This window comes from Telopea speciosissima, chromosome 7 (genome assembly GCF_018873765.1).
Source record: "Telopea speciosissima isolate NSW1024214 ecotype Mountain lineage chromosome 7, Tspe_v1, whole genome shotgun sequence".
Classification (NCBI taxonomy): domain Eukaryota; kingdom Viridiplantae; phylum Streptophyta; class Magnoliopsida; order Proteales; family Proteaceae; genus Telopea; species Telopea speciosissima.
The window spans coordinates 557,242-582,116 of record NC_057922.1 but is presented as its reverse complement, the minus strand read 5'-3'; the positions used below and the strand labels follow the sequence as shown (position 1 = coordinate 582,116).

Sequence of the window (24,875 nt, the reverse complement as noted above, 5' to 3'; positions counted from 1 at the left end):
CCAACTCATCTTGGGACGTTTGGAACCGGTGATGGTGATGGTAAAGTTGACTGAAGAATCGGGTCGTATCGGAACTTTTCAGAAACTGAGGAAAGGATTGGTGTAGATTTTACTGATTTCTTTATTGGATGTGATCTTTCTTTGCTTTTGCGAAACGTATCTCGAAATTACAAAAGTACCCATAATTTAAGAACTGTATAGATTGGCGAGCCAAGATTTGGATAGAAGCACTAACCTACTCTACCTGCCCCGACCACTCATCGCTCGGTTTGCGCCGTGAGTGACGCAGATCGGCGGTTGTAAGAAGCAGCTGGTCAGAAGGGGTCAAATAATCCCAACCATCGGAAACGTAGACTTCTTTTGGTGAAAAGTGGGGAGATTAGAGTCAGCGTTTTGGCACTGCCTAGCGTAAGCCGGTAAGGGACTACGGGTGTCAAGTTGGGTTTTGGGATCCATCTCACAATCCAGTGTGAGTCTATTTTGTGATCGATTATTAAACATGATGGGATGATCCTGAAATGGGTTTTCCAACGGGTTTAGAATCAGCCCAATGAGAAACTGAGTCACTAGGACCCATTTAAGGTTTAGGACTAAGTTTCCTCCACCCACGGTGAATGGGGGTGGGAAAGGTTTTCTAGAAACTATTTTGGAACATACTAAAACCCTAGGATGGTGGGTGAAACGCCATTTATGGGTGGAGGAAAACATGATCCTAAGATTAATATTTACTTATTTAGAGTTAGTCAATACTTAATAGTTAGGGAAAAGGCTGAGCATGCTATTAGATTGCCCAATTATGAATCTATCTCTCTCCCTATTCCCTATAAAAGACGTCCTTGCTCCTTTCCATTTAGCTTTCCCATAAATTTGTCTTGTACATGCATGCTTGGCCTAGGCATTGTGCCCAACCTCAGTCTTAATAGTTGATCTCTATACTTAAGAATTGATGTTTGATTATTTTTGTATGCTTATAAATATATTTTTTAGGGAAAAAGAAGCCCATGACGTTGATGGTCAGATTCCTACACAAGCCCTCTTACACTCCACCTATGAACCCCACACTCCCTCTTCTTAAACTCCTTTATTGGACGATTTGATTTTGCACCCCTTCATTGGTGGGAAATTGCATTATGGCGACACCAATGGGCAAATTCCTACACCTACCCTCCCACATTCCACCTATGGATCCCACACTCCTCATTAAACTCCCTTCCTAGACAATTCAATTTTCCACCCCTTCATTGGTGAGAAATTGCACTCTAGTGCCGTAGGAATCTCTCATAGTCAATTATTTGTTTGCTTAGGAATTTGTTTGTATAGTTAGGCATTTTGTACGTATTTGAATGTTTGAGACTTGAGTGCCAAAGCTGTTAAAGAACCGATATCAAACTATTCTATTATGGAAACCATCCAATTACTTAGAACTATGGGTGTTCGATTCGAAAGAGTGTTGGTGTGACTAGAAACCAAACTGAGAACCTAATCGGTTATGAAATTCGATACTCAAATCGAACCAGCTTGATTTTGGTTCTTATCCGGATTCAAAATTCAGTCCTTATGCGGTTCAATTTCGGTTCCAATACTTGGTTCATATACTATAATATACAATTTATAGTATAACATATTATTATACTATAATATAATAATATAGTAGTATTATAAAATCTACTACTAACAACAGTAATATATACAATATAGTAATGTAATTAATATACTGGTATTCAAATTCGGTTCGATTTCAGTTCCTATGCTGGATTTGGAACCAAACCGGGAACCAAATCGATTCTAAAATCCAATACTCAAAACCTAACAGAATTTTATTCGGTTCGAATCGATTTGGCTTATTCTATCCACATCGGATTTCAGTTTGAATTTGACTCCGTTAGACTTGGACTCAAGTGAAAGTAATGATCCAGTGCATGTTCAGCACAAGGAGATGTTGTGCCCCAATTTCAGAGCATGAATCAAGATGGTGCCATCTTGAGAAAAGTCATAATCCAAGTACCGTTGAATCTCCATCAAAAGCAAAACAAATGTTTTCCTAAAGTGGCCAAGCATTTCTCTATTTGGGCCATAATACATGTAGCGATTTCTTAGTGATAATTAACTTTTAGAACAATCACGAACATCTTCCTTTGATCAATTTTTTATCCCAAACTAGTAGAATTGTGCTAAAAATAAGTTGGGAAAAAAATCTCTGTCCGGGAGTGTGGTCTACGCCAGCACTCCCATGAGTCTATCTCTCTCCTCCCCATGTGAAAAGACACTTCTGCCCTTTTATTTTAAGGAGGAGAGAGATAGACACATGGGAGTGCTGGCGTAGACCACACTCCCGTACAGAAAATTGCTTCCCAAATAAGTTTTAATGTTTCCTGGTCCGGAGCGGAGGGCGCGCTAGCACCAGCCGCTCTCTATCTCTCTCCTCGGGGTAGATTGGTTAGAGTGGGAGGTGTTAGCGCATATACACATCATCTCTATGATAATACTTTCTTAAGGAAAAATATTCTTTGTGGGGTAGGTGGGGGGAACGAAGGCCATACCCAAACACGAGGCAAAATGATCTCCCCATCCCCGAGATGCCAATGCATTCTCATTTGTCTGCCACACGCACGTGCCCTTGCACTCTTTCACAGAGAGCGCCCTCCCTTTTTTATTTGACTTTTATTTAACTAGTGAGATAGGTGTGTGATCTTCTACTACATAGGTCCACCCCACATCCATGTAAATATGCCATATGACAATCTCTTAGTAAAACCAAATGTCACCAATTCGTGACCACCCAACTAGGTCCGACGACTCCGACCAAGTAAAGCCTAGCTAACACAAGATCGATCAATTAGTAAATGGTCTAGTGCTGGCGGCCTGAGCCTAACCCAATTATTGATTGATTGGTAACGATGTTTGGTTGTAGCTCGGTATGCACCAGACCGAGACTAACTGACAGTGTTATAGACTGTTAATCAACAATTTAAAGTCCATATATGGTTTGTTTATAGCCTAATTAACCCATTCAGTTTGATTATAGTCTAATTAATATGAGTCTGATTATAGACCAATAACTAACTAACCGGATAGAAGTATGTCCATGCTCTGGGGCTGGTACGAGACCCAATTAAACAAAAGGACGGTAACAATGTTTGGTCTAAATTTGGTGAAGACCGTTTATAATGTTGACCTAAACCAACGAGGCCCGACCAATTGACACCCATAGTACTACTTACACCATACGAGTTGATATAATTGTCTTTAATGGCATGGACAAAAGGTCTAGGTACTAGATGTTGTGATAAAGCCACAGCATTTGATCATGCACGAGAGACATGAAATCTACCATCTATTAGGTAAGGGACCTTTAAATCATTTGTTTGTTTTTGGTGATTTTGTATCAAGTGAAGAGCATGATCTGTTCGGTTTCTAGTTAGTAACCTAATTTTGGAGACATTTCATCTCTTTCTTCTCATTTCTTAACTTGTTTTGGAAGTAGAAGATTGTTAGAGAAATTATATATTAAGCATATATATTACATATATTATTGAGTCAATCAGGGGAAGGAGCTCACCAACTTGCCCCTAAAAGAGGCGTGAGAGTGATACAAGAGAATATTTTTTTCTAAGGATTTTCGTGACTACAATTATGCTCTAGCTTGTAGGGACATGGGTCTCCACAAACCACAAATAATATTTTTTTCCACAATAGTATCATATATATTTAGGGGAGGGGAGGATTTCCGCATTGCTAGTGTAAAGAAGAAATCTGCACACTACACCAATGAGGGTTTAAAAAATGGTATCATCTGTATAGGGTTTATATGAAATTCACATGGTCAGAATAGGAGAGAGAAAGAGTGTTAGTGTAGACCCCATTGTTTATAATATGTGAAGAGTCTATTGGAATTTGTACAAAGGTGGCTCACAATTTGGCTCTCCTCCAGTCGTGGCAAGAGTTGGAGGGTCCAGCCCAGCAAACAAGGGTGGTTTTGGTCATTTCATAAGTGGGACCCAAGTGGGACCCAAGTGGGCACCCTATGAAATGACAATACCCCCCCTCCCCTGTTTTTGGGTGTTTTTGCTAGGTTAGACCCTCCAGCTCCCGTTACGGCTGGAGGAGAGCCAGATCCGGTGGCTCATGCTTCCTTTTCTTAATTTATATAATGTCCGTGTAAAAAAGAAAAAAGAAAAAAACGTTGTTTCGTCATGTTCCCCTATGCCCACACACAAGGGGGTGAAATGATTGTCGCACCACTCCTATTGGATGCCCCTACACATCCTCTCATTGGCTCCCACGCTAGTGCAAAAGCCATGCGACCAGACAACAAACCTTTCCCCTAATATTAACATTAAGGGAAAGGGATCAATATGATGCTAGAATGCAGTTTCCCATCACTGAGGGGGTGGGTGATCTAATTGTTCAATAAGAGATGTTTAATGAGGAGAGAAAGTGTGGGATTAATGGGGAGGGTGTGAGACGGCATGCGCAGGAACTTGCACCATTATCATAAATAAGAGCCAACACCATGGGCTTCACCCTATTATTTAATTAGATTGTTGTTTTAATGAGAAAAAAAAAAAAAACAGCACACTAGCATTGGAGATTATTGTAGCACCACCCCTTGTAAACTGTCTCATATACCCCCTATTTTTAGTGTTTTTCTATAATACCCCTCCTCAAAGGCATGACACTGCACACTAGCGTTGGAGGGAACCCTCCCCCCTTAATTAAACTTTGATCCTCTTTTTCTTCATTTGTAAAATTTGAATTGGATAAATGGGGAATGTTGAGACATACATGATACATGTATAATAAATGGGAAAAGAGACTCTATTCAAGAGTGTAACTTCTGCGTCCAAACACATCATGACGCAAAATAACTGCCTCGCCCCATGAAAGGCAGAAATCCCACCCATGTTGATGCTTTGTTGTGCACTCCTGACCCTTGTGCTGGTGCAAGGGCCACACTCCCTCACCGAAAATTCTTTCCCATAATAAATTTAAGCTTTAGATAGAATGACATGAGACAAACACATAAGTGGGTTGTTCTACCAAGCCTAGCAACACAATCTTTTGATAACTCAAACAAAGAAACCTTGGAATCAATAAGAAAACAAGTGCTTCGTTTCTGATCAGTGAATAAATCGAAATGAAAGAAGAGACGTTTCTCGCTCGGCGTCTAAAGCGCACTATGCTCCGCTCCGCTTCAACAAATGAGAGTTTACAATGTGATTAGCTGTCTACCAGATTTTATTTTGCAAAAAGTCATCTACCATCTTGTAAAGCTAAAATCATTCATATTACATATAGTCCACTTGAACATCTTTCCTGTGTATTTGGATATTAAAATTCTTGCATAAAATTGATTAGTAAATTGTTTCACATGAGATAATGTTTTAGGGTTTGAAATTTGCTTGATTTATCAAAGATTATTTATAGGAAGAATTAGGACCAAATCGGAATCATATTGGTCGAATAGATAGAAATTGGCCGTGACAAATCTAGATTCATGTTATTCCAGAATGAATAATTCTAAGGTTTTTGAGACCTAATTATCATTGGATTTTAAGATTTGAGAATCGATTCTAAGGATTTTTGAGATTGATTTCAATTAGATTCGACAAGGCCAATTTGACCCTGATTTCGAGTTTAAAACTCTTGGTTAGGAAATAATTATCACCTCCAATTCGTGGGCACTTCCAATTCCTCTAAATCTTTTAATAAGAGGGAGTAGACCCCACCCTAAACGGTGTTTTCGAACAGGAGATAGAATGATCATTTCTGTCCCATGTGAGGAATTGAAGGAGATAGCGATTCCTTGGTTAGGACTAACTTATCCACAAAATTTTGAACATCAATTAGGTACTGCATGACAAAACAAGTTAAAAGTTTCCAAATAATTCTCAAGAGATATATTATGGTTTTGATTTCAGTGTTAATAATCTATTTCAGTGAGATCCACTCAATCCTATCCATTTGAATCAAGACAAGTGACAGTACGTGACAAGATGTGTATAGTGACGGCCACTATTGTCGCCCTATGCTTTTTAACGAAAGCGTTAAACAAAACAAGAACAAATATGCAATTTCAACTTAGCTTAGCTTTAATTGAGATTAGTAATGATGTCCAAAAAGCACAAAACAAAGTGAATATGATAATTGCATATTTTGTCATGGGAGTTAGCGATGAACAGTTTAAAGTTGTATTATAATTATAACTACTCCTAATCAGTGAAAGTCACTCTAGACAATTGAGATTATAATTTGGGATAGAAAGTTTTGCTTGGAAACTCATTAAGTAGAAGACGACAAATCGACAATGAGCAACCTAGACAGGGAAGAAGATAACGAGGGAGAAAATAAGTTCCAACCGTTGATTTAAGTAAGGCTGTCAAAAGTTAGTTAGGCCCGACCTGAACCGGTTAGTTGAAATCAAAGATTGGTCCGATCGATTACTAAATATGTCGGGTTCAAACATCAATTGATTACTAAATGTGTTAGATTTAAACATCTATTGATTACTATTTGGGCGTTCCTGGTGCAAGGTAGTAGCTTGATGGTCATCTAATTGTGACCGACCATTTAAAGCCTAACTAGCCCGAATCTAGCACATTTATGAATCGTTTTACGGATCCTTTATAGCTTGATTAGTCAATTAATTAGTTCATTTGAAGCATGTTTATAGATCGATTAGCCCGGTTATCTTGAGCCCAATTCTGAACCAGTAACCAATTTACTGAATTGAAGCATGTTTGTGCTCTAGCTACGAGTCCCAATTACCTAAACGGGCGAAAACGGTACGAGGCCTTGAATTGGTGGGGACCAAACACATCCATTTTCCTATGTTTATAAGAAAGTTGCGACTTCACTTAGTGTTCATTTCCATCCTACTAAATTCCTGATAAACAAGCAGGGTTGGTAAAAGTTTTGGATTTACTATGTGTTGAATTTCAAACTCAAATTCTATCTTATACCCATATTTCAACATTTATTATTATTTAGAAGGGGGATTACTGCCAGGCTGCATGATCCTGCACCCCCATGATTTTTCATTTCATGGGGCCATGGGGTTATGGCAGCATAGCAACCTTCTTTTCCCTTTTTTGTTTTTTTTTTTTTAGTTTTATGAATCGATGTTTTCGAATAAAGGATCATTAAGTGTGGGGTGGGGTAATCACAAATAGGACTCGAAGGACTAAATAAGATTTATTGGGGCACCATCAGCCAATATCAATACGATATCGATACTTATCAATTGAATTGGTTTCGATTCAAGAAAAAAATTTGCCTAAAAAAAGATACTTTAATTATACCAATATGTATCGATGGATATGGGCCAAAAGGCCCTATACGATACTAACACTTATCGATGGATATGGGCCTATAGGCCCAATACGAACACTGTTTGGTCTTGCGGCTTAGGAACACCATAAAGTTCCCTCCATTAAGATCACTCACGTTCTACCACAAGGAAAAAAAAAAAGGATCACTCCACGTTTTATTGACAAAACCGGGTTCTTGTTCATCTTTCGTTTGTTTGCAAGGATCTTTATTCCTTCCAGTTTCTTGCTCGGTCAGTTCCCCAGTTTCTCTAACAAGGGGGACTGAAATGACAATCTTACCCCAATCCGAACACTTTACCCAGGTGGAATCCACCACCACCCTATTAGAGGAACTAGAAAACTGGAGGAGATAATTTTCGTGTAAGAACGAAGAGCCATAAGGTATCTCGTTTTTTATTTTTTTATTTATTAATTATTTAAATAAATTCCTACAAGAAATCTGGTAATTTCAAAGATAAAACTCTTTTCAATGTCCATGTATTATTATGTATCCACTTGATAGAGTCTTATTTTAAGTGGATACCTACCAATACATGGATTTTGGAAGGAGTTTTCTCTTTGAAATTGCTAGATTTTGTGTAGGAATTTATTTAATAATTAATAAAAAAAGGGAAGAAGAATACTACTCGGTCTCGTGGGGGCCAATGAGGGAATGTCTAGGGCATTAGTTTGGGGGATTTTTCATTTTATAGTGGGTGGGTTGGTCATTTCAGGAGTGTTGCGTTTGCGTACAGGCTACACGAGAGTAGCTATCATTCTTTTTTCCAATAAAAAAATAAGACTATATCAACTAATCTATACTTTTGTGTATCTTATATAATGACTAGTGGGGGACCTTCATTCAGGAAAAGAAAAAAATAGAAGAAAATTTTTTTTCACCTGCAGTGTAGGGTTAGCCACCAGCCTAGGGTCCTAAAACATTTCTTATTGGATGAAGTCAATAAAACACTCCCATGTTGTGTGATGCCCTCTCTCACCCATCCAAAGACTACGGTTGGCCGTTAGTGAAGACTATATTTTTGGGGACTTTCCCACTTTCAATAGAAGAATCAGCTACCATCGGTTTTCTCTCTCTCTTCTTCCTTTTATAGTCATTTTTTTTGCAATTGAAAATTATTTTTATACCTTAATCCTTAAAACTATAAGATAAAGATGTACTTGAATTCAATAACCGAATAATTATTTTTAGGGAGAAAAATTAATACAACGGTAAATTTTAGTTACCCATCAATGAGGGGTGAGAAATTGAATCATCCAATAAAAAGGTTTACGTGGAAAGAGTGTGAAGTCCATGAGTAGGATGTGAGAGGGGTGTGCATACAAATATGCATATTGGCACTTAAGCAATCTTTTATTTCTTGATAGTAAACCTATTAGATGATTAGAGTAAGTAATGAAAGTACTTTTCTATTCTTAATGATGAGACTAGAAGCTTTAGGATTAAAGTTTCTTGACTCCAGCTACAAGTCATGCTTCTTTTATCTTTACTGCTTCCTTTCTTTTGTGGAAAAGGGGTGGGGGTGGGAAAGGTAAGATAATTAGTGGATAGTTGTTAAAGTACTGTTAAAAGTAAAGATAGGATTCAATTCTAAATTTGGAATTCAACTCCCATTGAATAGAAAATGCATTAGAAGCTTTTTCTTTTGATCAGAATCCGTGCATGACCTCATGTTGGTAGTTATTCACATATTTAATTTAAAGGAAAAAAAAAATGTAACTAGTTGCGTGGTTCTTGCGTCCAAATACAAGATCATGTAAAAGGACCGTTCAATCCCTAATGGGATCGAAATCCCATCCAAACCAATGGCTTATTGCTCACTCTCTTGTTGTGTCATAATACAGTACTGTCCACGGCTAATTAACAGAAAGTGCCTAAAAATTAGAATTACTACATGATGTGATGAACTGATGACCAGCTTCTTCAATTCTTGGAAATTCATGTTCACTATTCAGTCTTGAGCAAAAAGTAATCAGTTTCCTTTATGATTTAACTTCAATCGAAATCAATATGACAAAGAACCACGAAGTATAAGCACAAGCCTTAATTTCATAGTTGCCACGGCATCTAGGCGACTTGAGGCTTTGGAGGGGGGGGGGCATGGACGCAACACAACCAAGGTGTAGAAAATCGAGAATCTAAAACAATGCAAAAATGAATGGAAATCACAAACAAACATTCACACAATGCATACAAGGATTTACGAGGTTCGACAAGATTACTGAGACGAGGTCTGCTTCATTATCATTAATGGATATAATAGGTTACAGCTACTTGTCTTCACATCTCTCTCAAATTACTTGCAGATATAGAACCATCGCTACAAATTTATAACGAAATCAGCCCATCGACAGGCTCTTTTCCCCAACAAGACCACTCTTGAATCATCCTGGTCTTGAACACCACTTGTGCGAACTCATCCCCTCCTCTTCCCCCAACCCTCATCATCAACTTTCTAATAAAGGCATCTCACCCAAGCCTTCTTTCACCCTTGCTATCTTCTCGATCAAAACCCAAAGAGAGCCGATCACAAGAATAGTTAGTACCCTGAGAAACAAAAGAAATCCATGAAACAAATCCGTTGGGTAATAATGTATGATTCAAGAACAATAATATAAATTACCTGAGAGATCCACCATGGCCATCATAAATTCTAAAGAAATAAGCTGTTTGTGTGACTTATATAGTTTGGTGATAAACCAACTAGGATTGAAATGGGAATCTTCGGAAATGGAGATATAAACAATCATGTAACAGCAACAATTTCTTCCATCTCTGGTGGTCTGGACTGGTTTCCTTCCACAGAGTCAGAGAGAACTGAACCCCAAAAGTGGTAGCTAGTTACTAAGGATTGCGTTTTCTTCCCTTGAGAAAATTACTGTGAGAAAATATTACAACTCTTATTTCCTATATCTCTACCTGCTCCCCTTCTTTTGTGGGAAGGGGACTAAGCTTGAATTCAACTCTCGAACGAAATAGGAATTGCAATAGAAGCTCTTGTCTTTTAACAATAAACCAGCAAATGAACTCATGTTGGTAGTTATTCATGGACAAAAAACTTATTGGCTACTGCCCGGGTTGCAGCCATGTTTCTGCTGCCCCAATCATAGATGCGGATTTGGAATATTGAAGGATATTTTGGAAAATATAAACACCTAAATAGAAACAGCAAACAAACATTCACACAATGCACACAAGGAAGGATTTACGTGGTTTGGCAATATTGCCTACGTCCACGATGAGATGAGATCTACTTTGCTATCAATGGAGAATAAGTTACAACTGCTCATCTTCATATCTCTCTCAAATTACTTATAAAGAAAGAACACTCGCTACAAATTTATACCAAAATCAACCCACCAACAATGTCACAGGCTCTTTTCCACAAGAAGACCAGTTTTGAATCATCCTAGTCTTGAACACCATCTGTTCGAACTCATCCCCTCTTCCCTCATCCTCATCATCATCAACTGTCTAAAATAGGCATATCACCCAACCCTTCTTTCACCCTTGCTATCTTCTCGATCAAAAGCCAAAGGGAGCCAATCACAATAATAGTTAGCAACCTGAGCAACAAAAGAAATCCATTACGAAACAAATGTAATGGCCGGGTAAAAATGTATGATTCAAGAAAGATGGAGAAACAAAGAAATCACCTGATCGAGATCCCACTGTGGCCGGCCATCACAAACTCCAGTGGAATGAGCTGTTTGTGTGACTTATATAGTTTGATGATAATGTATTAGATGGCATGAACCAAACTATAATTTGGTTCTCTTCGATCTTATTATAGTTTGGTTCATGCCATCCAATACATGATCACCAAGTAGCATTGAAATGGGAACATTCCAGAAATACGTACTATGTACGGCTGCAAGCTCTACCATTTCTCTACCTTCTATTATTGACCTGCCTGCGTAGCTGTCATTTGATTCAAGAGTGGCTTGACGGGCGGGGGGGGGGGGGGCATAACAAGAATATCGTCACCCACAGGCCACAGGCTCCTGCAGGTCAACATTTGCAAAATTAATCACATTAATAAAGAGAATGATCGTCTGTGCCCCATGGTTTTAGGTGGTCCTGCTTCATGAAACGAAATAAAATCGGCCGATTTTTTAGTCATTTTTTATATAATTTAATCTTGAATTGAACTGATTCATGGGCCGATTCTTGATTCCTGAACCGATTCTGTTTTATCTCTCTCTCCTCTTTCCTTCTATCTCTTTCAATAATAATATGACTTCCAATTTCCAATTAGAAGATCTGTGTAAAGGGCTAAAAGAATTAGAAAGAAATGCAAATATTACGATTAAACCTCTTTTCTTGATTCTTTTAGCATGTAGGCTTGGAATATCGATCAATCAGTAATAAACAAAAAAACAGAGAAAGATCAAAAAAAAAAAAAAAAAGAGGCAAGAAAAAGATAGACAGGTCTCTAATGGAGGAGGAGGAGGGTATATTAAAAAAAACAAAGCATTTCCACCCACCCATTTATAGATGGCTACAAAATAAGAAAAAATCCATGCTGAATCAAGAAAAGAGGTTTTATGGTAAAACCTTTGATTCGAGTCCTCGACCGAAGAAGGTATTTTCATTAATCAAAATTTCAGGTTTACATAATTAATGAAGAAGAATGAAGAAGATCATGATGATAGAACGCATTTTTACCATTGGATCTCGATTAGGTTAACTATTTGGCTTCGATCGACAGACAAGAGAGAAAGGGGTCAGGCCAAACATGTGTAGGAAAACCTAATTGTATATCTTATGTACCAAGTCAGTAGATCTGTCTGTATATTCTATGTCCGACTTGATATATATAGCGAAACCCTAATTGCATTGCGTTTTTCAAGGAACTTTTTGCCCTAATCCAATCATTTTATGAGAAAGAAACAGGTTGTATTCTTTGAAACCAAAAAAGGCCAAGAAGAAAACTAAGGTTGGTTATGGTAAGAGTATTAGTGCCCCAAGTTAGCCCAAACCTTACTTTGCAGCAGAAGCTTTTCCATCCCAGCCCAGAAATCCCTGGACCTATTTAGGTCAATTATGCTCCTTGTTGCCAAACATAAGCACAGCCCATATAGAAAACATTTTATGAAAACATAGATAAGTCAAATTGATTAAAAAATTAATCTATGACTAGAGAATAATTGGGTTTTTTTCTCTTGTGGACTTCTCCAAAAAAAATTCGGGCATCAGGGTTTATATTTGTGGAAAATTATCACCTCCAGTTTGCTGACTGGCCCAGTTCCCCAGTTCCTCTAATAGGGGGATGGTGGACCCCACCCGGGCAGGGTGTTTGGGCATGGGTAGAGAGGTCATTTCAGCCCCCCTTTGTTAGAGAAACTGGGGAACTGGACCGGTCAGCAAACTGGAGGTGATAAAGATCCTATATTTGTTGGGATGAATTATGGTGTGACAGGAGATGCAATTGAGGTAGAAGCAAGGAAATTTCTCTGAAGGATCCAAGGAACAGTACCATTGGATTGCAAATCTGTAAAAATTTGGACTGATTCAGAGTTGTTGACCCCAATGCTACCGAAAACTAAGGACACTCTATGACCATAAGGAAAGTTTTTTATATGTTATTTGATATAAACAGTTTTGTTAAACATTTTAGTTCTTTTGTAATTAAGAAGCAGTCAAGACAGGTTGTTAGTATAACTAATAGCCTCTCTATAAAGGTTCGTGTAGAGAAGCCGAGGTTTATGGATCTTGCCTTTTATTTAATCTTTCTTTTCTTAATTTAATTTAATTTTATTTTCATTAAAAAAAAAAAAAACGGTTCTATGATGGTTCGTAAACTAAAGAAGAAAACTAAATAAAATGGGAAAATAATTGAGGGAGAGGTCTCCTAATTTGACGGAATGGGCGGGTAATCCAACTTTGACAGCCAAGAGAGAGATAGAAAGAGAAAAAGAAAATCTAGAAGGTAACGGGCCTTCGACTGGATTTTCGGGTGAATCTTTTCTGTCCCCCCACCTCTTCAAATCCCGGACCTGGTTTCCTGTTCGGTACAGTCTTTACAATTCTCTAATAAAGGGGTAAAATGACCATTCCACCCCCTGACCAAACACTTTGCCTAGGTGGAGTCCACCCCCTCTAGGTAGAGGACTTTAAGAACCATACCAAGCAGGGAATCGTAAATGATAAAAAATTTCAAATCCCTGCAATTCCCCCACCCCTCACACCCGTTGTGTCGTGTTCCAGAATTGATGAGTACCAATTTCGATTCAAGTCGGAATCGGTTGACCTGGTCTAATTCCAATTCTTCAAACCCTGGTAACATGGTAGATAGTTAGATACTAAAGCATAGAAGAATATAAATGAAAGAAAACGGATATTTTTTGGTAGAATCAAAGAATAAGGAAAACTATAGAATATAGATTAGGATTCAAATGTAACGTATGATCGGGAGTCGGGACATCTTTGAATTGGAAGGTTGACCATTTTACTTTGACTTATTTTCATAGTCTTGAAGCCAATAATTTTGTGGTCCATTTTCCTTCTGTTATATGCATTTTTTTCGATTCATCGTTGAGAACTGAATTTCATTCCTTCAAAAAGCAAAGAGAATACAGGAATTATATACGACATTAGTTACTTCCCATGGCTGCTATGTTTCTGCTTCTTCTGTTCTCTACATTTCATACAGCAAAAGCTCAATATGGATCAGCCAACATAAGCTTGGGCTCATCTCTTTCCCCCATCACCAATTCATCATGGCTCTCAAGTTCTGGCAAATTTGCCTTTGGATTTTACCCACAAGGTAATGGCTTTTTAGTTGGAATCTGGATTGCCAAAATCCCTGAAAAGACAGTAGTTTGGACAGCTAACAGAGATGATCCAACTCTGTCTAGAGACGTTAAGTTGCTCTTGACTGTTGAAGGTAGTCTAATCTTGCAACTGACAGATGGACGAGAGAAATCCATTGCTGCAACTCCCCAATCTGCTTCCTCTGCTTCCATGCTCGACTCGGGCAATTTCGTTCTCTATGATTCACAGTTGAAAATCATGTGGCAGAGCTTCAATTTTCCAACTGATACCCTCTTACCAAGTCAGCAGCTGGCGGCAGGGAGAATACTATATTCCAGCGTATCTGAAACTAACCACTCCACTGGAAAGTTTCAGCTCATTATGCAGAAAGATGGCAACCTTGTGCAGTACCCAGTAGTAGCTGTCCTAACACCTGCAGATGCTTATTGGAGTTCACGTACATATACTGCAGGAGACAATGTAACACTAAATCTTGGTGATGATGGCCACTTGTACTTGCTCAATAACACAGGTTTCAACATATATAATCTCACGAGTGGCGGATTTCCTGCAAATCAATCAACCATTTATCGCATGACAATGGATGTGGATGGGATCTTTCGATTATATTCCAGTTTCATTGGCAACAATGATTGGTCAATTGAATGGTCATCATCGTCTGATAAGTGTGTAGTTAAGGGTAGATGTGGTCTAAATGGTTACTGTACTATCATGGATCAACAATCTGTCTGCCGTTGTCCTCCTGGGTTTGATTTCATTGATCAAGTTCAGCAGGATATGGGTTGTCAGAAGAATTCCACTTCAGGAGACTGCCAAAACCAAGAGGTTCCTATCAAATATACCATGTATAAGTTCGAGAATACCATATGGGAAGACAACCCATATGCCATCTTCAATGCAACCAACCAAGACTGCATGGAGGCTTGTTTAGGAGACTGCAACTGTGAAGTTGCACTTTTTCAAGATGGAAAGTGTAAAAAGCAAAGGCTTCCAATGAGATATGGCAGAAGAAAACTAGATAACTCAACCACAGCTTTTGTCAAGGTGGGCATTGGAAGCACAAAGGATATTAAATATGAAACTAAGACAAGGAGGGGCATTCTGATCACCAGTGTTTTGCTCATTGGTTGTGCAATCATTGTCCTAGTTCTCACAGGCATTCTTATTTACAGGCATCGTGTTTGGACATATAGGAAGATTTCAAAGGAGGGGAGTATGGGACTAACAGAGGATTATTTTCTGCGATCTTTTTCTTATGACGAGCTCGAGAAAGTTACAGAAGGATTCAAGGAAGAGTTGGGCAAGGGCGCATTTGGTACAGTATTTAAAGGCACCTTGAATGACCACAGGGTTGTAGCTGTCAAGAGATTAGAGAATGTGGTGAATGGAGGAGAAAGAGATTTTAAGAATGAGATGAGAGCGATAGCGAAAACTCATCACAAATACCTAATCCGATTGCTGGGTTACTGCCATGATGGTCAGAACAGGCTTCTGGTATATGAGTATATGAGTAACGGATCACTTGCAGACTTTATCTTCAGGCTCGAAAGGCACCCCAGTTGGGATGAAAGAGTGAGAATTTCATTGGGCATAGCTAGAGGAATCCTTTATCTGCACGAAGAGTGTGAAACCCAAATCATCCACTGTGACATAAAAGCTCAAAACATACTCATGGACAAGGATCTGTGTCCAAAGATTGCAGACTTTGGGCTGGCAAAACTGCTGAAGCCAGATCAAACCAAGACCTTCACCGGTGTCAGAGGTACAAGAGGGTATGTTGCACCTGAGTGGCACTGGAACATGCCCATAACAGTGAAGGTGGATGTGTACAGTTTTGGGGTTGTCCTGTTAGAGATAATCTGTTGCAGAAAGAACCTAGATACACATGCTCCAGATCACGAAATTGTTCTTGTGAATTGGGCGTATGATTGTTTTGAGAGAGGGGAGCTGAGCCTGCTGAATGCTGATGCAGACCTGGACAAAAAAACATTTGAGAGGATTGTTAAGGTTGGACTTTGGTGTATACAAGATGAGCCATCACTCCGTCCTCCAATAAAGAAGGTGGTCTTGATGTTGGAAGGGACTGTAGACATACCAGTTCCTCCAAGTCCCACTTCTTTTCTTAGTGCCATTTTAGCCTCGACAGAGTAGGATGATCAAACCTTGTCATTGTTTATGATCCAAGTATTGTAATGTTCGTATTCAATTGTTCTTTTTTTTTGGGTGTGCTGTGAATGCATAATTATTTCTAGATAAAATACTGACGATGATACAAAATCTGCTTCTCTCTCTCTCTCTCTCCCTCTCACACACACACACACACACACACACACATTTAACATGCACATAGAACCACATGTAAAGACAAATAAAGTTGACAAGTCAAAATAGACCATTCATCAATAAACCTTTTGGTATGGTTATCACTCCTAATTTTAGGAAGGTTAGTGTGCACAAATTTCATTCTCACCGCACACACACACACACAGGGAGAGCAGCATGTACATCACAAAAAACCGTTAAAATTCTGGTGTTTAAGTAGGTGAGTAGAGATCAGGCAGCCCAGACAGGTTGAAACATGCAACAGCGAAAACAGACCTCAGTTGAGGAAAAAGTTGATGCTGGTCATCTTTAAATCATGGGTGAGAGCTGCTGCATCACTCTCATTCATTTTCTTTTAGGGGAAATCACTGGTAAGTCCTTTGCAAGACTCCACCCAGTGAGAGGGAATTTGAAATTCTTGCTCCAGATTTCCCACCTCCAGAACTTCTTGCTTGTAGTCATAAAAAAACATTACACTTTATGTGGTGAACAAATTTGCTCTATACAAAACCAACTATAATGATAAAAATAACTAAGATACATGGATTAGAGTACAGAAACATCAAAGAAAGGCCAAAGCCAAAACCCAGAAGGGATTCAGTGAAGCAAGAGGGCGCACGTATAATGCCTGTCTACCCACTCCTCCCACACCCAACTAATCTGCAATAGAGTTAGCAGATCTCAACTGCCATGGGAAAGAGAATTGGACTTGAGCAGACAAGGCCCTAGCCTTTATAATGATATCCCCCCCCCCCCTCGCCTCCCCAAATTGAAGTCGAAGCCACTAAATGACAAAGCTGAGCCACACCCTTTCATAATTAGTGCATAGTCTATTATCTAACCAAAACAACAGGCCTGTCTATTCAATTGTACTACAAATTTTGATTCTGACTCACGAAGTCTTGAAGTAAAGAATGCAATTTATGGTAGTAATTATCATACAAACATATAGTTCCTTATTTCAACTTTGCTAGTTCAAACAAGAATAGCTCAACTGTTTATGGAATGTTCATTTCCTCATGAACTTGCTTAGAAAATGACTAGTCAGATTGATACCATAAAATTTCCATGGATTCATTCTCGTTATATTTTGGTCTTAATATTTTGCATCTTACCTACATCAGAAACACAGCGATTGAAGTAAAGGAATAAAAAATTTTACTTAGAGATTGTAAACCAAACCTATTACCGGCTTTACATTGGCCTCTCAAAATTTTTATCCTTCTATTCCTACCCTGGTAGGTTGGCCCACTCCACCCCATAATCCCGAAGGCAAACCTAAGAGTAAGGGCAATGGTCTGACTGGATAAGCCCAAACCTCACAGAACATGCCCATTGCTATTCCTAATTTCACTTCCTCTTTATCCACGGCTACATCTTCCGTTATCTCATTAGCACACATCTTTCTCACTACTTCAACCAAGTGACCTTTTGGCACTCCCCTTATCCTCCTAAATGCCTTCAAGTTACACAATATCACCCCTCACCAGTGCATTCATTGGTATTCACTTACATGACAGAACCATCTCAATCAACTTTTCCATCAGCTTGTCACTTGTTGGTGCCTTGCAGGAAAGAATAAAATCTAGGAGTTTCTTGATTACGCATCTCATGAAGAATATTTTCTTGATTACACATCTCATGAAGAATGGTAAAACAAATCAACTTCCATGAAACATGGATTGAGAGAAAATACAAAAGCCTCACATTGAATCATCTCAAAGCCACAAAATCCAAAATACTGTACTTTAACGACACAAAATACTAACATTATCCAAGTGTACAGACAAGCAGAGTAATATGAGAAACCACCAGTTCATGTATGAAAAGGCTACAATTTGGAAATTCATGAAATGTAGTACAAGAAAGCATTAATCTATATTTTGTAAATAAAAAAGGATTATCAGGTAGACGTTTAAACTTCAATATGAATCTAATAGGAAGTAAATAGTTTCTCACTGAAGAGGGCTTAGCATTTCTTGTCTCTAAAGCCTTCCGGAAATCAGCATCCAAACAGATTAATCTGGTCGATTTTCCTTGATGCAGAGGAAAAAGTACAGCTAGGTGGGGGGGGGGGGGGCTGTAGAACCTTCACCGCTTGACTTTCTGTTGCTAGGGTAAAATAATCAACAAGCTTTAGTTCACATAATTAGACTCATGGTGGAGACCACAGTTCCCAAATTTATTGATTAATGGAACTTGCAAACTCCGTTCAAAGCATCAAATACTGTTTGCAGATTTACCTCCTCCACAAGCACAACCTTATCCCTTGATTTGGAACCAGAACCTACAGAGACTTGCCTTCTCTTCACCCCTATAACCTGAAAACAAAAATAAAAAATGGCATCTTTTCCGTAAGTAGGTGTAGATGTTAAAGCAAAGCTACAAATCTGAGGAGACCAAATAATAAACATAAAATCAGTTAGGCAAGCAAAAGCAATTGAAAGAATCACTATAAAGGGTGTCAATACTGAACCGGTAAATCGAAATCGACTGATTAAAACCGGAACTGACGAACCATAATTAGGTGGTTCAGTTTTGGTTTGGACTATTGTAAAAATGTTTTAATTGCTCTAGCTAGGTCTTGACCTAGTAGACCATCAGATCCAGACTGATACAGCCCGTTAAAACCGAAACAAACTGTAAGACTCGTGCATTGAGGACTCCACCATTCCAGCCTCTGGCATAGTGTACGTACCTGAGAAGCCACCCAACACTGAGCTGCACCGCATTCTCCTTCACCGAAAACCCACCTACCAGGCTACCACAATGACTTCTATGCAGATGACAAAGACAAGAACAAAGAGGATGAGTGGAAAGAGAAGAAACTGAAATTGCTACTGAAGCTCCCACATAAAGCGGGTTTTGGTGGCAGTGGTGGTGGTGTTAACTCTTTACTGAGCCAAACTTGGACAGAAGGCAACGTGGCCCACCAGTCTCTGCTGCTACTACTGCCATGTCTGCCTCCTCCTCGGACTACAGAGACAGTAATAAGCCCTTCAAGAAATGGAAGATCGACGGCGGTGATTGAATTTACAATGATGGAAAACGCGAAGATGCCGATTATGATGACAAAGATGATGCACGCTTGATTGGATCTGATCACCGGAAGAAAGTATGCTATATTGGAATCATCAATTCACTCACTGCTACAACTGACTGGAAGCAGTAGTGGCATTGGTAGCAGCAGCGGCAGCAGAAAAGCACAAAACAAGTTGGCGATGGTGGTGGTGGTGGATGAGGTCGGAGGAATGAAGGAAGTGGTCTGGGGTGGCAAGGAGATTGAGGGAGGAGCGAAGAAGAGATCAGATGCGATGGAGGAGGTGGTGAGGAGGTTGTTGAAAATGGAGAGATCAGGGAAGAGGAGAGGAGGGAGGTAACGTTGAGGGCAGGGATGAGGGGTGACCAGGTGGGGGTGTGGAGGAACAAGTGGAAGGAGAAATGGGGAAAGATGATGGAGAATGCAACCAGAATGATAGGTTTCCGGTCAGGCTTGAAACTGAATTTGACCCATAACCGAAGCCAATAATAAACCAAGTAACCAGTCCCGGTTAATAATTGGTGTTAGTTTCGGAAACTGGAACAGATTAATAATCGGTTCAGTTTCGGTTTGGGTCCATTAGGGTCGGAACTGATTAAGAACCGAACCAATTAACCAAAACCTATTAACACCCTTAATCGCTACACTCTATAAACCAAAGTCAACCAGATGAAGCATTAAGATTCTATAAAAATAAACATGTGTCTATCTAACGTGAATATAAGCACAAACTATGTGGTCACAAGGCCAAACAAAATTTAACCCCCAATCTACCATCTATAGCAGAAAGCATCAATCATTTAGACATCATTAGAATCTAAGCAAATATCCCTTTCCTGCTTGCTCCATTGTGATCTTGTGGTCGCGGGTTCAAGTTGGGAAACAGCCTCTCTTCGAAGCAGGGGTAAGGCTGTGTACATATGACCCTCTCCAGACCCTGCAATGGCAGGAGCCTCATGCACTGGGTGCGCCCTTTTTTCTAAGCCATCCACAAGCAAATCCAGGCAATGGGGCCACATGCAAATCATCAATAGAGAACATTTTCTTCACCAAGAGATCACCCTTCCCTTCATACATGCATATGTATGGGAAAGCAATAGCTCAGTATCTCATATAGAAATTGAACAATATTTGCTAGCATTTGGATATCAATCCAGGTCATTGCATGATAAGGACACCAAAAGCCAAGAATTACAACATACCAACCATCGATTTTGTTTTATTTTATTTTGGGATACATAAGAATAATTCATTAAGTATGACACCAAATTCTCCATATTCAGCCAGAGCAACAAATCAACTCAAACATAAAGGTGGAAATCATAGACCGACTTCAAAAGCATTAGTTGCCACATCAAGTGGAGTCATGCTCTAAGCAAATGCTTCTCTTAGGATCAAGTTTAGGAGAAAACACTCAATAACAATACATATATAGAGGAATCCATTGGACTGATGTTTCATTGTATTGTTTCTATGACCTTATCTATATCTATACTTCTATAAATAGAAACAATTCCTCTACATTTCTTCCACTTCTCTTTTCCATGACAGCTCTTCTAATTTTATTTTGCAAAAATTTTCAGCCATCAAGTATGTTCTATAGATGCTAACCAGGGGGAAAAGAATGCAGTCCATGGACAGGATGTCAGGGGGTTAGTTCTTTCCTCTTAAGAAATCCTTTATACCTCAACAGTACAATTATCTTCCCTGTGGTTGGCATGCTTTTGCTTTGAAGTCTTCAGTGTCTTGTTTTAGCCAATTACAAAACTTATCCACTATTTGGAAACAAGTGTCCAGAGGCTGTGGTTCTCTTTTAGATGATAACACCTCTTGTGGACAAAGTGTTATGTTATCCACTGTTTGGAAACAAGTGTCCAGAGGCTGTGGTTCTCATTTAGATGATAACACCTCTTGTGGACAATAGTGTTATGTTTCATTTCCATCTTTTCTTCCTCTTCTTCTTCTCCTCTGTTTCTTTTTTTCTTCTCGCATTCTACAGCCACTTCAGATCACACAGCCTCTTTTCTGACTTGCCGATTGGATTAAGTCACTGGTATTTATTGAGAAGCATCAGTAATGATGGTTAGTGTTTTGTTGGTGCTTCTGCAAACAATCAAGAGCATAAGATCTACAAATGTGACAAGGTTGGCCATCTGGTAAATATACTTTTAAGGTCCTAAAGAAGCCTTGACAGATCTAGCATAGCATATTGGATCCAGCTGCTGTCTGGGTTTCCTGGTCCAGCTTGGCCTGTATTCAGGCTAAAGATTATAACGAGAACAGGAGTAAATTTGCTAAATTTCAAGGAGCTTAAGAAAAATGAAACACATGCAGGAGGAGATAAACATAAAAAATGCTCATCTGCAGGTGAAAGAATTGGATGTGAATGAAGATGTTAAAGTTTATATCACGATTATGTTGAAGGATCCAGCTCAGTGATTCACAAATGTCAAAAGAACTCTGTTTTTCGCCTGCAGATCTTTGTCCACTTCTTCCTGAATAGCAAGACAATAATGTTGAAAGTTCATCAATTGGTGGGTAGAGAGCATTTTGGAACCCCTCTTTCAGAAGGGGTTAGGATTGGATGGGCAAATAATGCAGCCACCATCGATCCAGCAGAAGAAAAAATTGTACCCTTCACATGTGAATGACAAGAAATTTGACTTAATTTTTTAGGTCAGTAGTTAAGTTGTATGTTTACACACAGATCTTCATGTGGGACGTATTGAAACTTGAAAGATATTCAAACTATCATTTGATGGGTTGCTTGTTAGGGCAGTCTCTGAAAATGCTCTCTCTTTTAGGTTTCATTATTAAATTGTTTTTAGTGAGAAACATAAAAAATTAGATCAGATCCAATTATTTAAGTAGGGTTAAAGAAATAGTGTCACACGCACATGCGTGTACCCACCCATACACACACACCCCTCCCCACCCTATTCATGGTGAGAGCCTCCATTAATGCATGTCTTTTAAAGCTTTTCCCAAGGTCAATCCATTTTTACTGTGTTGAAGGACTTTGTCTTCAGCAATCCCCTCTCCGCCTTCTCTTACAAGTCTCCAACTTGCTTCCAGCAATACACTCATCTGTTCAATGTGATCAACAGCCACATTGCACACAATCAAACTATTTCTAAAGGTTACTTCTTAATTCACTTTTTAGAGATACTCCTACACTCTTACAAGCCACATTACACTATTACATGGTTGAAAGCCACATGGCCCACATCCAATTAAAGGGGACCAGCAAAGAAATAACAGTGTTCCACATAGTGATGTTGTTGGCCACATGAGATCTACGGCAAAAGTGGATAGAAAAATATGGACAGACAAGGACACCCCCAAAAAAATCATGAAATCAAGGTTTAAAAACCCGGAATCGGACATGGGATCGGCCTCCATCGATTCCGGTTCAAATTAGACCTGAATCATCTGGAACCCTAGAAAATGGAATTAGGAAGAAAGAAAGATTTCCACAGATTCTGTGAGTTGGAACTTTTAATTCAAAAGTCTTGTAGATCTAGCTACAAGAGGCAAGTTTAATTGATTTTCTACTATTTTACAAGCTAAAAGTAGAAAAGAAAATAGCAAAAAAATGAAGATCTGAGTGCATTCATAGCCGATCCAAAAGAGGGGTTTGAAAATTGGGCATAATCTAAATCAAAATTGGCCGAATTTGCCGTTTCCAATCCGATTCTTTGAACCATGCATGAAAGACACTGCATTGTATGATAGACAACTTAGTGATGGAATTCCTTGTCATACAAGAGAAGGCAGGGTAGGGGACATAAAAAGAAAAAGAAAACCCAAACCCTTTGATGCAATCTGAAAATCCATGGCCAGGTTCGGCTTTGATACCAATTGAATCAGTTTGAAAATCCAAATTATGAATCTGAGATCCAAGCAGGCCTAATGAACAAATCTGTGCTCAGATCTGAGATAAAGGTGTAACGACGTTGTTAAAGGAAGAAATCAGATCGATAGAAGAGGGAGGGAAGAGAGATGAGATCGATCTACTTAAGAGAAAGAAGAGAATAGAAGAAATCAGGTTTGGGATACCAATCTCTTATGCACTACTCAACACCACCAAAACTCTTAAAAACCTCATTCTTCACTCAGATCATCCTTAATTGATGGAGATATAACACATATATAAAGACCTTCTAAAACTTCTACATTGACTCAAAAAAGCCCTCCCTTCCGAATCAGATCATATGTTAATAATATGTATTAGATTTCCATCTCAAAAGACTGGTATAATAAGTGGGATCCAACTAATCAAACACTCCCTCTCACATGTAGGTGGATCAGAACCACAATACACGTAGACGAAGTGCACGCACGGAGGTGGGATCAAGACCCAGGATCAAAACCTGCTCTAATACCATATTAGATTTCCATCTCAAAAGACCGGTCTATCAAGTGGAGGTACTACCAGGTATATAAACGGAATGGGTATCCTACTCATAGCCGACGTGAGATCCAACAACATGTCCATGAGTGCAACTTTAGCTCGTAAAACAGAGCCGAGATGTCAGATATTTGGTTCGTAGTATCGCATAGGTCAACAGATGCATCATTGCTCTAGGGTTTCAACCTTCATTCCTTCCTTTCGGAACCATAAGAGGAACTGGAGAAATAGAATTGACTAGTCCAAACGTGATGGAGGAATAATAATTTTTCCTTTCCTAAGTAATAACGGGAATAAGAATAATGTTTGTTCAGCTTAGTTCGGGATTTTAAGTAATTTTAATGTAGTCAATTTATTAGCCTGTGAAGGTATTGAAGCAACCAAAAATCATCGCTCCCAAGTGATAATTATATTCCCTAGTGAAATATAAATTCGTGCAATTTTGACCAATAATCAGTAAATTTTTTGTTTCTTACCCTTTTCACCCTTTTAATACCAACTTTCCCCGCGAATCATCCCAGAAAGAAACCAATAATTCAGCAAAACAAACCAAAAACATAAAGTAGTATCTGAAGAGGAAGTACTCACGGAGCTTATGTAATCGAGCAGCGCAGCGTTAGCTTCACCGTCCCTTGCAGGTGCATCTATCTGTACGCCTACAGCCTCATCATTGAAATCTAGGTCGGCGAAAATTTTCAAATTACATAAATCAATTCTCTTTTCGAATGGAACAGAAGGCAAAGAAAATTTCAGGATGAGAGGGGCACACACACCGGTTATTGTGGCAACCTTGGAGCCTGGTTTGGCATGGATGGATATTGCCACAGACTTTGGGGGAACTAAACGAACGCAAGATGGAAAATTTGTAGTTGCAGCGGCAGACTGAGACGAGACAGCTTCGTCGTTCTTGGCTTTGCTCTTCTTCGCGGGAGCCATCTCTCCCCTGTTTCCTCTCCACCCTATTTGGTTTCAACTTTGGTTCTACTAAAAGTCCAG

General features: G+C 39.1%; 2 protein-coding genes across 2 annotated transcripts; one reads left to right on the top strand and one right to left on the bottom strand.

Moving 5' to 3' along the window:
* The first annotated feature begins 13,884 nt into the window (after positions 1-13,884).
* Positions 13,885-16,321, top strand: LOC122668995 (G-type lectin S-receptor-like serine/threonine-protein kinase LECRK3). Its single transcript, XM_043865602.1, has one exon. The coding sequence runs from the start codon at positions 13,939-13,941 to the stop codon at positions 16,255-16,257; it is 2,319 nt and encodes a 772-aa protein (XP_043721537.1). The 5' UTR covers positions 13,885-13,938; the 3' UTR covers positions 16,258-16,321.
* A 1,903-nt stretch (positions 16,322-18,224) lies between these two features.
* On the bottom strand, positions 18,225-24,865 carry LOC122668998 (UPF0235 protein C15orf40 homolog). The gene is made up of 3 exons (XM_043865604.1): positions 24,653-24,865; positions 24,468-24,556; positions 18,225-18,749 (listed from the first exon to the last, which is right to left on the bottom strand). The coding sequence occupies exons 1-3, from the start codon at positions 24,813-24,815 to the stop codon at positions 18,618-18,620; spliced, it is 384 nt and encodes a 127-aa protein (XP_043721539.1). The 5' UTR covers positions 24,816-24,865; the 3' UTR covers positions 18,225-18,617.
* Between the last annotated feature and the right edge of the window lie 10 nt (positions 24,866-24,875).

Coding starts and splice junctions, on each gene's coding strand:
- LOC122668995 (XM_043865602.1), top strand. CDS start 13,939: ATGGCTGCTATGTTTCTGCTTCTTCTGTTCTCTACATTTCATACAGCA.
- LOC122668998 (XM_043865604.1), bottom strand. CDS start 24,815: ATGGCTCCCGCGAAGAAGAGCAAAGCCAAGAACGACGAAGCTGTCTCG. Junction 24,557..24,652: donor CAAGGTTGCCACAATAACCG/GTGTGTGTGCCC, acceptor TCGCCGACCTAG/ATTTCAATGATGAGGCTGTA. Junction 18,750..24,467: donor TGCTCGATTACATAAGCTCC/GTGAGTACTTCC, acceptor TTTTGTTTTCAG/GTTATAGGGGTGAAGAGAAG.